Raw genomic sequence first — 14,522 nt, forward strand, 5'->3', positions numbered from 1 at the left:
AGAAGGAGTCTGAGGAGGGTTCAGTGAACATTTTGGAACTTATATTCTTATAACTAATTATGACCAAATTTATAATAATTAGGAGTGGTAACAAGCAGTTCCATCACTGAGTGTGAATTCAAAAGATGGGTTGGAACTTAAGCAGTGCTGCTTACAGTGATGTCTTTGCTGCTGTTGCAGTTTTTCCCTGAGACAACTCCCATGTGACAGGACAGAGCCAAATGTCAAAGAAACCTTGTGGTTAGAACAATTGAAGTAGATGGCTTCCTCCTTTTAATGGAACTTTAGTTAAATTTTCAAGCTTAAGTAGGTTTGACTTTCTTCTTTTGACAGGAGAACCTTGTCTTACTTAAGATCTTGCTTTGTGTGTATGCATATGTGTATATGTGTGTGTGAGAGAGTGAGAGAAAGAAATCGATCTCAAATTAAGAAGGTTCCTTTTACTCATGGAATTTTCATTAGTGCGCCAAATTAAAGCTGTGTTTTATCTCCTACAAAACATTTTTCCGGCAACTTTGCTTTCACTTCCTCTCCCCACCCTTTTAGTCATATACTGAAGGATTTGGCAACTGGTTGAGGAGTTGGGTCAGCATTTTTCACTGTGGAAGAAGGAAAGGTTGGGAACATTGACGTGGGGACCATGTCACATTTTCCTTTCCTTTTTTATGTAAGTGAGCCACATGTTCCATTACAAAAACCTAATGAGAACTTTGGCTTGTACAATTTACCCTGGTATCCTGGAAATGGATCAATGTGTGGGATGACAGATAGCAGTAGTTCCTCATTGAAAATACCCTTAAAAACCTGTGTACAGGAGTGAGGATTCTTGACTCCATCTCTAAGGCACAGCAACAGATTTTAGGAAGAGAAAGAAGAATTGGGGATCAGATCTATCCCCTTCCTCTTTTTTTTATTAAAAGACTCTTCTTCACAGGTCATGCTTAGTGAAATCAGCTAGAAAGAAAAAGAAAAATACTGGATGGTTTCACTCATAGCAGGAGCATAAAGGACTGGCGGGGGGGTGTTAAGTAAGAATAATAATGAACAACTATATAACAGAGACTTTTTATAGGGGTGGGGAATGGGATAAAAAATGGTGGAGAGGGAGTACACTGGACTATGGTGAAGACACACGGGTGATTTGGTGATGGGAAGCCCACGGGATTACAACTGAGATGGAAAAAGGCACAAAATGATGTAAAAATACACTTATTATATTAAAATTTAAAAAAAATTCTCCTTCAGTGCTTTAGGAAATGCTCTATAGATGATGTTTAATATAACTCCTACACACTCTCCAGCTTGATGAGCTCCAGCTTTCTGCCAACCCATTTATTCTAAGATTGAATTCTAGTGTGGAGTTAGTTGGTTTTGTATCAAGTCTGTTTGAAATTGTTGGACTAGACGCAAACTAATTATTGCCATTGTCTATGTAGCAGCACAAAGTAAAAAAACAGTAATAGGTTCTTAAAAAGCTGCCATGACAATAAGTGAAATAGGCTACTTTGAGTAGCTTCATCTTGTAGCCTGGAGGACTTTGGTCTTGAAAACTGTCAAATATGAAATCGGATTTTAGATCATGAAATCCCAGCCAGCTTCTGGGGGCGCTTCACCCATAAACTCTCCCATCGTCCTAAATCTGCAGCATTTGCTTAGAGATTATAAGGAATGTGAGGTAAATGAGCTTTTCTTGTCAAACAGTTCATTTGGGTACTACACATCAGACCTGTTTTGGCACAGACACCAGAGTAGACTGTCATATTTCATTGTTTAAGCGCCTCAAGATTCATTTTTTATCTCAAGCATAACTTGGGTGACTAGAATTTCCTATTTGGGGGATATCTTTGGTGAGCAGGCAAAGCTGCTGTTATTCAAGTCGTTTTATAATGGCACTAAAGCCCAAAGTTTGCTGTTTGGACACAGCTACATCTGGTACAGCTTCTCCTGCTAAGGACCTATTATAAGTTAAAGTAGTTTTGACAGTGTCTTTAAGTGCATATCTTTGCCTCCACAAACATAATTAGTGTTGAAAAATGAAGTCCTCGTAGTTAAGCCTTTGTGGCTTAGACAGCAGCTCCATCTGGTGCTTGCTCAAGGTGTTTGCTTGGATCATTTCTTGGTCTTATAGCAGCATGAATACAAAAGTACACAGAACTTGTAAAGAGTGTCACATCCAAGGCTTCAATTTTATTGATGTGTTCTTGTTGCACATAGGACTGACATAAGCTAATTGTGTTTTTGTCTATCCTATTGCTAGTGTAACATATGCAAATCAACACAACAGCCACCCCCTGACTAAATTAGATCACTTGCAGTCAAAGAAGGGAATTATTTTCACTATTTATCTACCTTTTATCGGTAGTAAACTTTACTTGGTTAACAAAATAGTAGGCCAGGGTGCCTTGTTCTTTTGTATTCACTGCCACACAGTAATACATAGAAAGGAATTAAAAAATAAAATGCTTCATGACAGAGAAGAACTGGCCCAACCATTAGACATTCTTTCTGGACAACCATGCCCCCGCTACCACTGCCACCAGCTCTTCCTTCCTTTCTTCTTTTTTAAGGATTTATTTATGCATGCAAGAACTGGGGTAGAGGCCAGAGGTACATGGGTGGAGGTGAGAGGATTCACCAGAAACAGAGTGGGGAGCAGAACAGGCAGATGTACTGAAATACACTGCTGACAGGAGCAGTGGGTGGGTCAGGAGAGGTCTGCTGCACCATGTGGGTCAGCTCCCTGGCTGGGGATCAAACTTGTGCTGCAGATAGCGCCATAGTGCTATGCTTTAACCCATTATGTCACCAAGGAGGGCACACTCTTTTGTTTCTTCTACTTCCCATCTGTACTTCTCCACAGACTTACCCATAGTAAGTCTTATTTTTTAGTTCAGCACAGTCTGCTTTCTGTTCCTACCACTATACAAAAACAGTTCATGCTGAGAGCTCACAAATGAGCTCATATTGCCAGGTCCAGTGGGCACACTTGAGTCCTTATTCTCTGTTACCATTTAGCTGCACTGCACTTGAAATAATTGTTTTCTCTTGTCCTATTGAAATCTCTTCTAACTTCTGTATTATCATATTTGTGACTGCTTTTTTCACACTTTCTCTGCCCCAGTTCAACCATTAAGGCCACCTCCCCTGCTCACGATTTCCTGTTTAGACTGGCTATGTCTGTTGCAGCAATCCTCAACAGACAAGAACAGCAGGACTCCTTTGGTGTTCCAGACTTCTAAATTCAACTTCTTGGTCACTGACAAATATGGACTTGTTATCACTCCCCCAACATTTGTACCTCCTCCCGTGTTAGCCTCACAAATAATACATTAACGCAAAACCCCTTCATTTCTTATACTCTTCAAAATCCAGCTATCCATGCATTTCCTGTTCTTGGCACACCCAGCTCCACATCCTAATCTAGACCATCCTTATGTCTTTTTTTGCCAATGGTAGCCCTTGAATAGCCCTTTTGACCACCTGACCTATTCTCTCCCAGTCTACTAACCATAGATCAGCCAGAGCATCTTTTATTTTTTAAGTTAGGCTTTTTGAGGTTTGACTTACTTACAAAAATTATCCTTTTTAGTGGAAATTATCTCAGTTTTGACAAATGCATATTATATAACTACTACTACCCATATTATATAACTACTATTATATAAATGTTTTCCATTTATTCCTATAAACTTTTGTGTATAGACTTCAGTAAAACAACTTTTCACTTGTCCTGGGTAAATACCTATAAAAGAGATTGATGGGTGCCATAGAAAATTTATGTCTATTTTTTCCTGTATTTTAAATTAGACTTTCTTATTGAAATTTGTAAATTCTTTATATGTTTTGAAAAGTCCTTTGTCAGATAGGTACTTTATATACACACAAAAAGAATTCTCACCTGTGGCTTGTCTTTTCATTCTCTTATGAGTATATATGTCAGAGCAAATATTTTTAATTTTGATGAAGTCCAAATGATCTCATTTTTTCTTTGAAAGGTTTATTTATTTATGCATACAGAACTGGGGTACAGGAAAGAGGTGCAGGAGCAGTGAGAGGATTCACCAGAGACAAGTGGGGAGCAGAACAGACAGATCCACAAAGTACACTGCCGAGGAGAGCAGGAGGCGAAACAGAACAGCTGTGCCATGTGGGTCACCTCCGGGGTGGGGATTGAACTTGCACCAAAGCTGCGCTAGCTTCACAGTGCTGCTCCTCAATCATCCATGCCACTAGGGAGGGCCCCATTTTTTTCTTTTATGAATTTTGCCGTTGTAATCTAAAAATTCTACCAGATCCCAGGTTGCAATGACTTTCCCCTACGTTTTCTTCTAAAAGCCTTGTAATTACAGTGGTACCTGTCATACTTAGACCTGTGATCCATCTTGAGGTAGTTTTTGTATATGTGATGTGAGGTGTGAATCAAGGTTCATTTTGTTGGCTGTGGTTACACATTCGTTGAAAAAAATATCCTTTTTGCCTTTATCAAAAACCACTTGCCTATATTTGTGTAAGTCTATTTTTGGACTTGATACCATTTCATATTTGTTCTGATCTATTCAGGAATCAACAGACTTCTCTGTAAAGAACCAGAGAGTGGGCCCTCCCTGGTGGTGCAGCGGGTTAAAGCGAAGCGCAGTGCCGTGGGGCTATCAGCAACCACTGCAGTGTGGGTTCAAACCCCCATGAGAGGTGACCCACATGACTTTACAGACCTCTCCTGTCTCGCCCGCTGCTCCCCTAAGCAGCATATTTTGGTCAGTCCGCCTGTTTGGACTCCCACTCTGTGTCTGGTGAGTCCTCTCAGTCCCCCGCATCTCTGGTTTGCACCCTAATTCTTGTATGTATAAATAAATCTTCTAAAAAAAAAAAAAGAGTAATATTTTAAGATTTGTAGGGCAGCCAGTAAAATCCATAGCGCCTATGTGATAAGAAAGAATGCAAATTTCCATGAATTTCTTGGACAAAATTAAAAATGTAACAACTGACTACATTTATAACACACCCCTACTAAGAAGAAGAATGGAATTATTTTGGAGGAGAGAGATAAAACTTTACTTAATTAGGATTCAAAGTTAGTATTCCTTTCATCAAACTTGATTATAAATGTTTGTATACTTATACATATTTTTTTTTTAATTTTACTTATTTTTATCTTTGAAAATTGTCTTCATTCAGGTTCTGCAAGTAGCAGTGGAAACACTGCTATTTTTAAAGCACTGGAAAGCACTACAAGTGATGAGGGAGCCACATGGGTCTAATATAATACACAGCTCTCCATTGTAACACAAATACTGCCATCGACAATATGTAAACAAATGAGCCGGGCTATACTCCAATAGAACTCTTTATTTATGGACACTGACATTTGAATTTCATGTAATTTTTTGCTTGTCACAAAATATTATTTTGATTTTTTGCAGTAATTTAAATGTTTTTTAAACAGCTCTTTGAGCCTAGAGGCATACAAAAACAGGCAATAGGTGAAATTTGGCCCATGGCTAAATTACCCAACTTGTCCATTTATGTTTCTATTGGTTAGTAGTACCACATTGTTAGGATTACTACAGCTTTGCAATAAACCTTGAAATCAACTAACGAATCCTGAAATTTTATTCCCTTTCAAAATTGTTTTGTCTGTTTTAGTTCCCTTGCCTTCTCTATACATTTTAGAATCCGTTTGTTGATTTCTTCTTTTTTCTTTTTTGAATAATAAGAGTTTATTTTTACATCATTTATGTAAATGTGCATTTATCCGTCTCAGTTATAATCCTTTTGGTCTTCCCCCCACTGCTTTTGATCCCCATTCCCACTCCACCCCCATAAAATGTCTCTGGTATACAGCTGTACATTATTATTATCATTTTCTTACCTGGTCTGTTATATTCCTGCTATGAGTGAAACCATCTGTATTTTTCCCTTTTTTCTGGCTTACTTCATTAAGCAAGATCTTTTCCAGCTCCATCCATGTTGCTGCAAAAGGCATGTGTTTATTTTTTTTTTGGTTGCTGAGTAATATTCCATTGTGTATATGAACCACATTTGTTTAATCCAATCATCCATTTTTGGGCATTTGGGCTGTTTCCAGGTCTTTCCAATTGTGAATAAAACAGCAATAAACATGGGGGTGCAGGTATCTTTTTGAATCAGTGTTTTTGTGTCTTTTGGGTAGATACCTAGAACTGGGATTGCTGGGTCATATGGAAGCTCCATGTTAAGCAGTTTGAGGAACCTCCAAACAGTTTTCCATTGTGGTTTTCCATACTCGTTTTCATTCCCACCAGCAGTGCAGGAGAGTTCCTTTTTCTCCACATCCTCGCCAACATTTGTTGTTGCTAGTTGTTTGAAGATGTGCCATTCTCACTGGGGTGAGGTGGTATTTCATTGTGGTTTTAATTTGCATCTCCTTTATTACAAGTGATGCTGAACATTTTTTCATATGCTTGTTGGCTGTCTGCATTTCCTCTTTGGAGAAGTGTCTTTTTAGCTCTTCTGCACATTTTTTTGATGGGGTTGTTTTTTTGTTGTTGAGTTTCATCAGTTCTTTGTATATCTTTGTGATCAACCCTTTATCACTAGTTTTGTGTGAGAAAATTTTTTCCCAAACAGTGGGATGTCTGTCTGTTTTTTGTAATATTCTAATTGGCTGTACAGAAGCTCTTTAACCGGTTTATTGATTTCTACTAAAAAATTCTGCTTCACTTCTGGTTGGACGCATGCTGAACTTAAGAACAACTTGGGAAAAATTGACTTAAAAATATTGAGAGAAGTTGATATATCTCACCACTGATTTAGGTTTTGATATGTTTTGTGAGTTTTTTATAATAATGTGCTTTTATCTTTTATAGCTTTCTTCATACAGGTTTTTTTCACATATTTTGTTAGATTTCTACCTAAAACATTTCATGTTTTTTGGTCAGTGCCATCTTTTTAAAATGCAAATTAGGGGCTCTCCTGATGGTGCAGTGGTTCCACCCTGGTGACCACATGGCAGGGCAGACCTCTCCTGACCCGCCTGCTGCTCCCCTCAGCAGTGTACTTCATCTGTCTGCCTGTTCTGCTCCCCATTCTGTCTTTGGTGAATCCTCTCTCTGTCCCTGCACCTCTGGCCTATACCCCAGTTCTGTGTGCATAAAATGCATATTGGATCATGTTGTTTCCCCTGTTTAAACCCTTCAGTGGCATCCTGCTGCTCTTAGGATAAACTATAATCTTTAAAAGCCTAAAAAAATGATAGATTTGGCCCCTGCTTTCCTTTTCAGTTTAAGCTTACACCATTCTTCCCCTTTCTGAAAATGTTTTTATCAACTAAGGGATTTTAGAATATCTGAACCAGAAAATGGTTTTATCACTAAGGGATTTTAGAATATCTGGAATAATAAATAAATGTTTTCAAATAAACACTTGAAAATTGTATTTTAACTTTATTGAAAAGAACCATTCAGTGATCTCCAGCATACTTAGATTTTTGGTTCTCTATAGAAATTCTTTGATCATTAAGTCTGTACTTTATCAGCTGAAGCAGAGTACATTATGAGTACTGTTTTCAGTGGACTTAGCATTGTATATATTAGCTAGAGAAAAATATTCTTTCCTTCCTTGTAAATGTGCTGTAACTTGTGAAAATACGTGGGTTTCTGACAAAACCAGGTACTGCGTCACTGTACATGAATGAAGTTAAACTTTCCATCTATTAGTAGTTCATGTGTACATGCCTACACATACCTTTATTATAACATCCAGAGAGCTATAAAACAGCTATGTGCATAAAAAAGAGAAAGCCACAGGACTCATATTTTTCTAAAAATCTTTAAAGCCAACACATTTATTCAATTTATTCATATTTTTGTGCTAAACATTCAGAGGTGAGTAAGATATAACCCAGGCCTTAAAGAAACTCTAAACTTGTGGAAAAAAAGAGGTTGTTATCAGAGGAGAAAGGGTAGAGGTGTGGGAAGAACAATGAGAAGAAAGTTAATTGGGTAGAAGTAGATGGTAACTGCCTTTGGTGGTGGGTGTGGTGTCACATTTATCAAAGTGTAAAGCAATGCTCCTGAAACATAATGTAAGTCAGTGGTAGATCAGATTTTTTAAAAATGAAAATGTGTATTCATATTTAAATGATTTTCATAATATCAAAGAATAATAAGTAGTCCAGTAGTCTCTATAGTATAAAACTAGTTGATTTTCAGAACATAACACTAGATGGAAGATAATGTAACTCAGAGCTTTCAATGCCTCAGTACACATAGAATAACCTAGGGCCCTTATTTAAAAATCAGATTACTGGACTCTTCCTCAGCATTGATGAGCTAGGATCAGAGTGGTTCCCCATGTGGTTCTTTAGTCTGCACTCTGATAGTTGGGAGCCAATGACTAGCTTGAAGCCACAAAATAGTTAAGTTAGATAAAACATGATCATTTCAACATTTGAGAAAGTTAAATCTGATAGGTCAGTGGAATCCCCTGAGAAATCTTATTAAGATGCAGTTCTGGTCAAATTGATTTGGGATTGGAATTAAAATGAGGTTGCTACTGCTTATCTTAAGAGCACACTTTACAAAACAAGGGCAGAGATTTTAGACTGGAATGAGGTGAGACTACAGGCATGAAGTTGACAGACTGTAGCAAGAACCTAGGCAAAAAATGGTGAGCTTTTGAACTACAAAATATCTGACAATGGCAAGAATGAGTTCCAGTGAATTGTAGTAGCTAAAATTAGACTGATTTAGGGAACTTAGTAGGATATGGACTTAGAAGTAAGGGGAGAGATGTAAAGAAGGTTCTGAAGGTTGAAACTTAGCTATGTAGGTGAGTGATAGTAATGTGAAATGAAATAGGATAAAGGCAGAGGATGAAGGTCTCTTGGGGTTAGAAGAAAGCTTGTTAGAGCAGAAGGTTTCTTGGGGTTGAGAAAAGGAGTAACCAAAGGACTAGTTTTGAACACTTTTGAGTTTTAGGCATCTATGGGATATCGCTATTTAAGGGGTAGGCAGAAGCTGAGCTCATAGTGGAGTCAGACTTTTCAGATGGTTGGTGGATAACAGGAAGAACAATTTCAAAAGCTTTTCCAGGAGGGAACAGTCACCGTGTCATTACCATAGAGGCATTGATCAAAAGATTATATATGGTTCAAAGAGAGTGTGTAAAATTATGGTTAAGAAATCTAACTTCCCAAAATACTCGTAGGCTAAAGGGAGTTCATGTAGTACCCAAATTAGTTTACCTATCTTTTAACATAAGGGAAATTTTAGAAATGGAACCAGTTTTTTTTTTTTAAGCCATTCATCATAATATGCCTCCTAGTGCCCTTTCCATTTAGATTTTCTTCTTCTTCCTTCTCTTCCCCCTCCCCACAGATTGATCAAGCTTGGCAAGAGCTGCTATGTGTGATATATAAGAGAGGCGAAAACTAATGGATGAAAATTTTGCCATGCACTGAAAGGAAAGCATTGTCTGTGAAGTTCTATTTTTAAAAATGTCTGCTTGTAACACCTTTACTGAACACGTTTGGAAACCTGGTGAATGCAAGAACTGCTTTAAACCTAAAAGCTTGCACCAGCTCCCCCCAGACCCTGAGAAGGCACCCATCACCCATGGCAATGTGAAAACAAATGCCAATCACAGTAACAACCACCGCATCAGGAACACAGGAAATTTCCGGCCTCCTGTGGCTAAAAAACCCACTATAGCTGTGAAGCCCACTATGATGGTGGCAGATGGGCAAAGTGTATGTGGTGAGCTTAGTGTCCAAGAACATAGTGACAACAAACCTGTCATCATAGGGTGGAATCGAAACAGAACGGCCTTGAATCAGAAACCACTTAATAATAACAATGAAGATAACATTGAAGGATTTAGCCATGTTCCTAAGCCTTGTGGCAATAATGATAGTGCAAAGAAGATATCAAATAACAATAATGGACTAACTGATGTATTAAAGGAAATAGCAGGTTTGAATACAACCCCTCAGATAGGAGGAAATGAAATAAGCTCCAGAGAAACATTCTTAGGAAGGATAAATGATTGTTATAAAAGATCACTGGAAAGAAAGCTTCCACCAAGTTGCATGATGGGTGGTATAAAGGAAACTCAGGGAAAGCACGTTATTCTGAGTGGGAGCACAGAAGTAATCAGTAATGAAGGGGGCCGGTTCTGTTATCCAGAGTTTTCCAGTGGCGAGGAAAGTGAAGATGATGTACTTTTCAGTAACATGGAGGAGGAGCATGAGAGCTGGGATGAGAGTGATGAAGAGCTCTTGGCCATGGAGATTCGCATGAGAGGGCAACCTCGCTTTGCTAACTTAAGGGCAAATACTTTGTCTCCTGTTCGATTCTTTGTGGACAAAAAGTGGAATACTGTTCCCCTACGAAATAAATCTCTACAGAGAATTTGTGCTGTGGACTATGATGACAGTTATGATGAAATCCTTAATGGTTACGAAGAGAATTCTGTGGTTCCCTATGGAGCAGGGAGTATTCAGAGCATGTTATCATCTGATTCCACCTCCCCAGATTCTTCTCTAACAGAAGAATCACGTTCTGAGACAGCCAGTAGTTTATCCCAGAAGATTTGCAATGGGGGACTATCTCCTGGTAACCCAGGAGAGCCTAAGGACATGAAGAAAATTGAGCCCAGTACTGAAAGTCTCTCTGCTAGTAATCAAGAAAAGGACACATCACAAGCACCCAAAACTGCAGTAAAAGTTCCAGAGACACACAAAGCAGTCCTTGCCCTCCGATTAGAAGAAAAGGATGGCAAGATTGCTGTACAAACTGAGAAGCAAGAAAATAAAGCCTCTACAGATATAGCAGGGCAAGCAGTCACCATAAACCTCGTCCCAGTAGAAGAGCAGGCAAAGCCCTACCGAGTTGTGAATCTGGAGCAGCCTTTGTGCAAGCCATACACTGTGGTAGATGTGTCAGCAGCCATGACCAGTGAGCACCTCGAGGGCCCTGTTAATAAACCCAGGATAAAAGGCTCTTCTTCAACTCCAAACTCTCCAGTGACATCACCTGTGTTGGCATCAGGACAAATAAGTGCTCATTTTCAAAAATCCAGTGCAATCCGATATCAGGAAGTCTGGACTTCCAGTACCAGTCCACGGCAAAAGATACCTAAGGTGGAATTAATTAGTGGTGGAACTGGACCAAATGTCCCTCCAAGGAAAGCCTGTCACAAATCAGCACCTACATCACCCACCACTACAAACATTTCCTCCAAAACCATCCCTGTGAAGTCACCTAATTTGTCTGAAATAAAATTTAATAGTTATAACAATGCTGGCATGCCACCTTTCCCCATTATCATTCATGATGAGCCATCTTATGCCCGGAGTTCAAAAAATGCTATCAAAGTTCCCATTGTAATTAATCCAAATGCATATGACAATCTAGCCATTTACAAAAGTTTTCTCGGAACAAGTGGAGAGCTCTCAGTAAAGGAAAAAACCACAAGTGTAATAAGCCATACTTATGAAGAAATAGAAACTGAAAGCAAAGTGTCTGATAATACCACTTGCAAACCTACTGAATGTCCCCAAGCTAAAGCGTTTTCAAACAGCACAGAGCGTAAGAGGGGCTCGGTGGCTCAGAAAGTTCAGGAGTTTAACAGCTGTCTTAACAGAGGTCAGTCTTCACCACAGAGAAGCTATAGCTCCAGCCACAGCTCCCCAATAAAGATCCAGAGAACCACTCAAGATTCTCTGGTTAAACCAGAAGGTACTCAGGAGTGTCAGATGGTGGGTAGCAGCGGCAGCGGTGGCACCAGGGAGAAAGCAAGCACCGTCCTTTCTCAGATTGTGGCGTCTATCCAGCCCCCTAAAACTCCCCCAGAAATGCCTCCAGCTGGCCCTAAGGCTTGCAGTGTGGAAGAGCTTTATGCCATTCCTCCAGATGCGGACACTGTGAAGACGACACCTAAGAGTACGCCAGTCCGGCCCAAATCTCTCTTTATTTCTCAGCCCAGTGATGAGGCTGAAGCACCTCAGCCCACAGAAAATCCCACCAAAGTGCAGAAAGATCCACTCACCAAGCCAGCAGCCACCCTTGCCTCCAAATCAGTGGGTAACCCACAAGGTGAGCCACCACCTCCTTTTCCCCCACCACGCTCTACTTCTTCCCCGTACCATGCCAGTAACCTTTTGCAAAAACATTTCAACAATTGGACCAAGCCAACAAGCCCCACCAGGTCAACGGAAGCTGAATCAGTTTTGCATTCTGACAGTAGCAGGCGGGCAGTTGATGCAAAACCAAAACGCTGGATATCATTTAAAAGCTTCTTTCGCCGTCGGAAAACAGATGAGGAGGATGACAAAGAGAAAGAACGGGAGAAGGGGAAACTGGTGGGCCTGGATGGCACAGTCATTCACATGCTGCCCCCTCCTCCAGTTCAGCGCCATCACTGGTTCGCAGAGGCAAAAGGAGAGTCCAGTGAGAAGCCAGCCATTGTCTTCATGTACAGGTGTGAGCCCGCCCAAGGCCTCCTTGCTGTGGAGCAGAGCAAGGCCAGGGAAGATCAGTCAGCAGTTCCAGAGAAAAGTGGAGTGGAAGATGGGTTACCGAAGGACTCAGAGAAAAAGAAAAGGAGTCATTCTTCTCCAGCACAGATACCTAAAAAAATTCTCAGGTATGTAAAACAGACTGGCAAAATATGGTTTTAAAAAAAGAAAACAAAAAACACATTTTCAAGTGCTACGTTTTTACCAGATTAAGATTGCATAAGAGCCATTTTTGTTTATAAGTAGTATTTTTATAACTGTATTCAAAATTATGATCTTACCAAAGTGATCTTCACTGAGCAAGTTTTATAACCCAGAATCTTTAGCTAAAATAGCATACTGCATTCTGGTGAATGCAAAGGGGCTTTAACATAGAAAAACAATTCCATAACACATTAATAGTGTTAGTGACCGTGTGAAAAAGAAATAGGGTCAAATGAATAAATGGTGGTACTATTCTTTCCTTCAGTGTAAATGAAATAAAACTCTGCAGGCAATTCTTTATGGCTTTCACCAAAGCATTTTCTCTATATACATTATTTTAAGAGAATATTTGATTTTGTTTTATTGCTGTCTGTTTCACTTCTTCCTCTAAGTGTTATAAAAAAGAGAATAATTATTTAATGTGTCAGTGAAATAAGAGGTGTTGATCATTGAAGTTAAGACTCAGTGATATAATCCTCAATTCAGCTATGCAGATTGTAAGCCCACATCAGTTCTGTAAACCTTGATTTTCCTTTATGCCTTAATAGCTGTTTGTTGATCACCCATTCTGTATATGGCGCAGGGCTCTACAAATTGCCAAATACAGCCCCAAAATTGATTGTGTTCTGAAAGGCAACGAAGTTAATAAGTTGCAAGAGTCACAAATTAGTAATTATCTACACCAGAATGGAAACTCTGGCTGTATAAGGCATGTATTCTTCCTATAATTTTGTACTGTCTGTGAACATAAGATCTAACAGAATTTTTATATTTTCACTTGTAATCATTCACATAAACATTTATGTTTAGAAAGCATAAGGATTTTTCCTTACCTCCTTTTTTCCCCTACCATTTCCCACCTTTAACTTTCTTCCATACCCCTCCCTCTTAGCTAGAGAAACATCAACATGGTTGTCAGTATTTGCTTTTGCAGCTCATCCATTTTTGATTTCTTATATCAGTTATATTACAAGTGAAGTCATCCAATATCTGTCTTTACTTTTCTGACTAGTTTTATTAAGCAGGTTCCTCAAGCTCCTTCCAGTTTACTGACATGGTAACATTTCATCTTTCCTTATATAATTGAATATGTAAGTATCACATCTTCTTTATCCAGTCCTCTACCTGTGGGTACGAAGGTTGTTTCCAAATCCTAGCTGATGTAAATAAAGCTGTAATAAACATTGTAGAAAATACACATTTTTAGTTGGTTTCCTATTCTTGGATAGATACCTAAAAGTGGGATCACTGGATCGTGCAGTTTTTATTTTTAGTTTTTTAAGAGAGGTCCAGACCACTTTCCGAAACAACTGTACCAATTTATATTCCCGTCAACAGTGTATTATTTGTTATTTGTTCTCCACATCCTCTTCTAACACTTATGGTTTGAGGTCTTTTTAGCATACCATTCTCACAGATGTGAACTATCTCATTATGTCTTTAACTTGTATTAAAAGTTAAAAGTGATGATGAACATTTTGCTATTTATCTGTTGGCCTTCTGTATATCCTCTTTGGTAAATTATCTTTTCAGATCTGCTCCCCAATTTTTAATTGGGTTTACTTCTTTGTTTAGTTGGGTGAGTTTAGTGCATACCTAATATCCCTTGTCATCTGTGTGATGTATGAATATCTTCTCTCATTTGATGGGATAGCTTTTTAATTTGCTAATTTTTTTTTCGCAATTAAGATTTTTAATTTCAGGTAGTCTCAATAAGAAGTTTCGTTTTGCTTTTATTTCCCTTGCCATAGGAGTTGAGTCCCCAAAGACATCTTTATTATTGATGTCATGAAACTTGTACCAGCTTTTTACATATATTTTG

At 38.9% G+C, this 14,522-nt stretch overlaps 1 protein-coding gene across 3 annotated transcripts in view; it reads left to right on the plus strand.

Moving 5' to 3' along the window:
• Window positions 1–14,522, plus strand: part of PEAK1 (pseudopodium-enriched atypical kinase 1) — a 217,995-nt gene that overhangs the window by 135,369 nt on the left and 68,104 nt on the right. For all 3 annotated transcript variants that reach the window (XM_012728616.1, XM_012728617.1, XM_004688002.2), the window contains one exon: window positions 9,357–12,624. In XM_012728616.1, the coding sequence (XP_012584070.1) occupies window positions 9,476–12,624 (3,149 nt within the window). In that variant the 5' untranslated portion in view covers window positions 9,357–9,475. The remainder of the gene's footprint in view (window positions 1–9,356; window positions 12,625–14,522) is intronic.

This window comes from Condylura cristata, unplaced genomic scaffold, assembly GCF_000260355.1.
Source record: "Condylura cristata isolate star-nosed mole 26May11 unplaced genomic scaffold, ConCri1.0 scaffold00023, whole genome shotgun sequence".
Taxonomy (NCBI): Eukaryota; Metazoa; Chordata; class Mammalia; order Eulipotyphla; family Talpidae; genus Condylura; species Condylura cristata.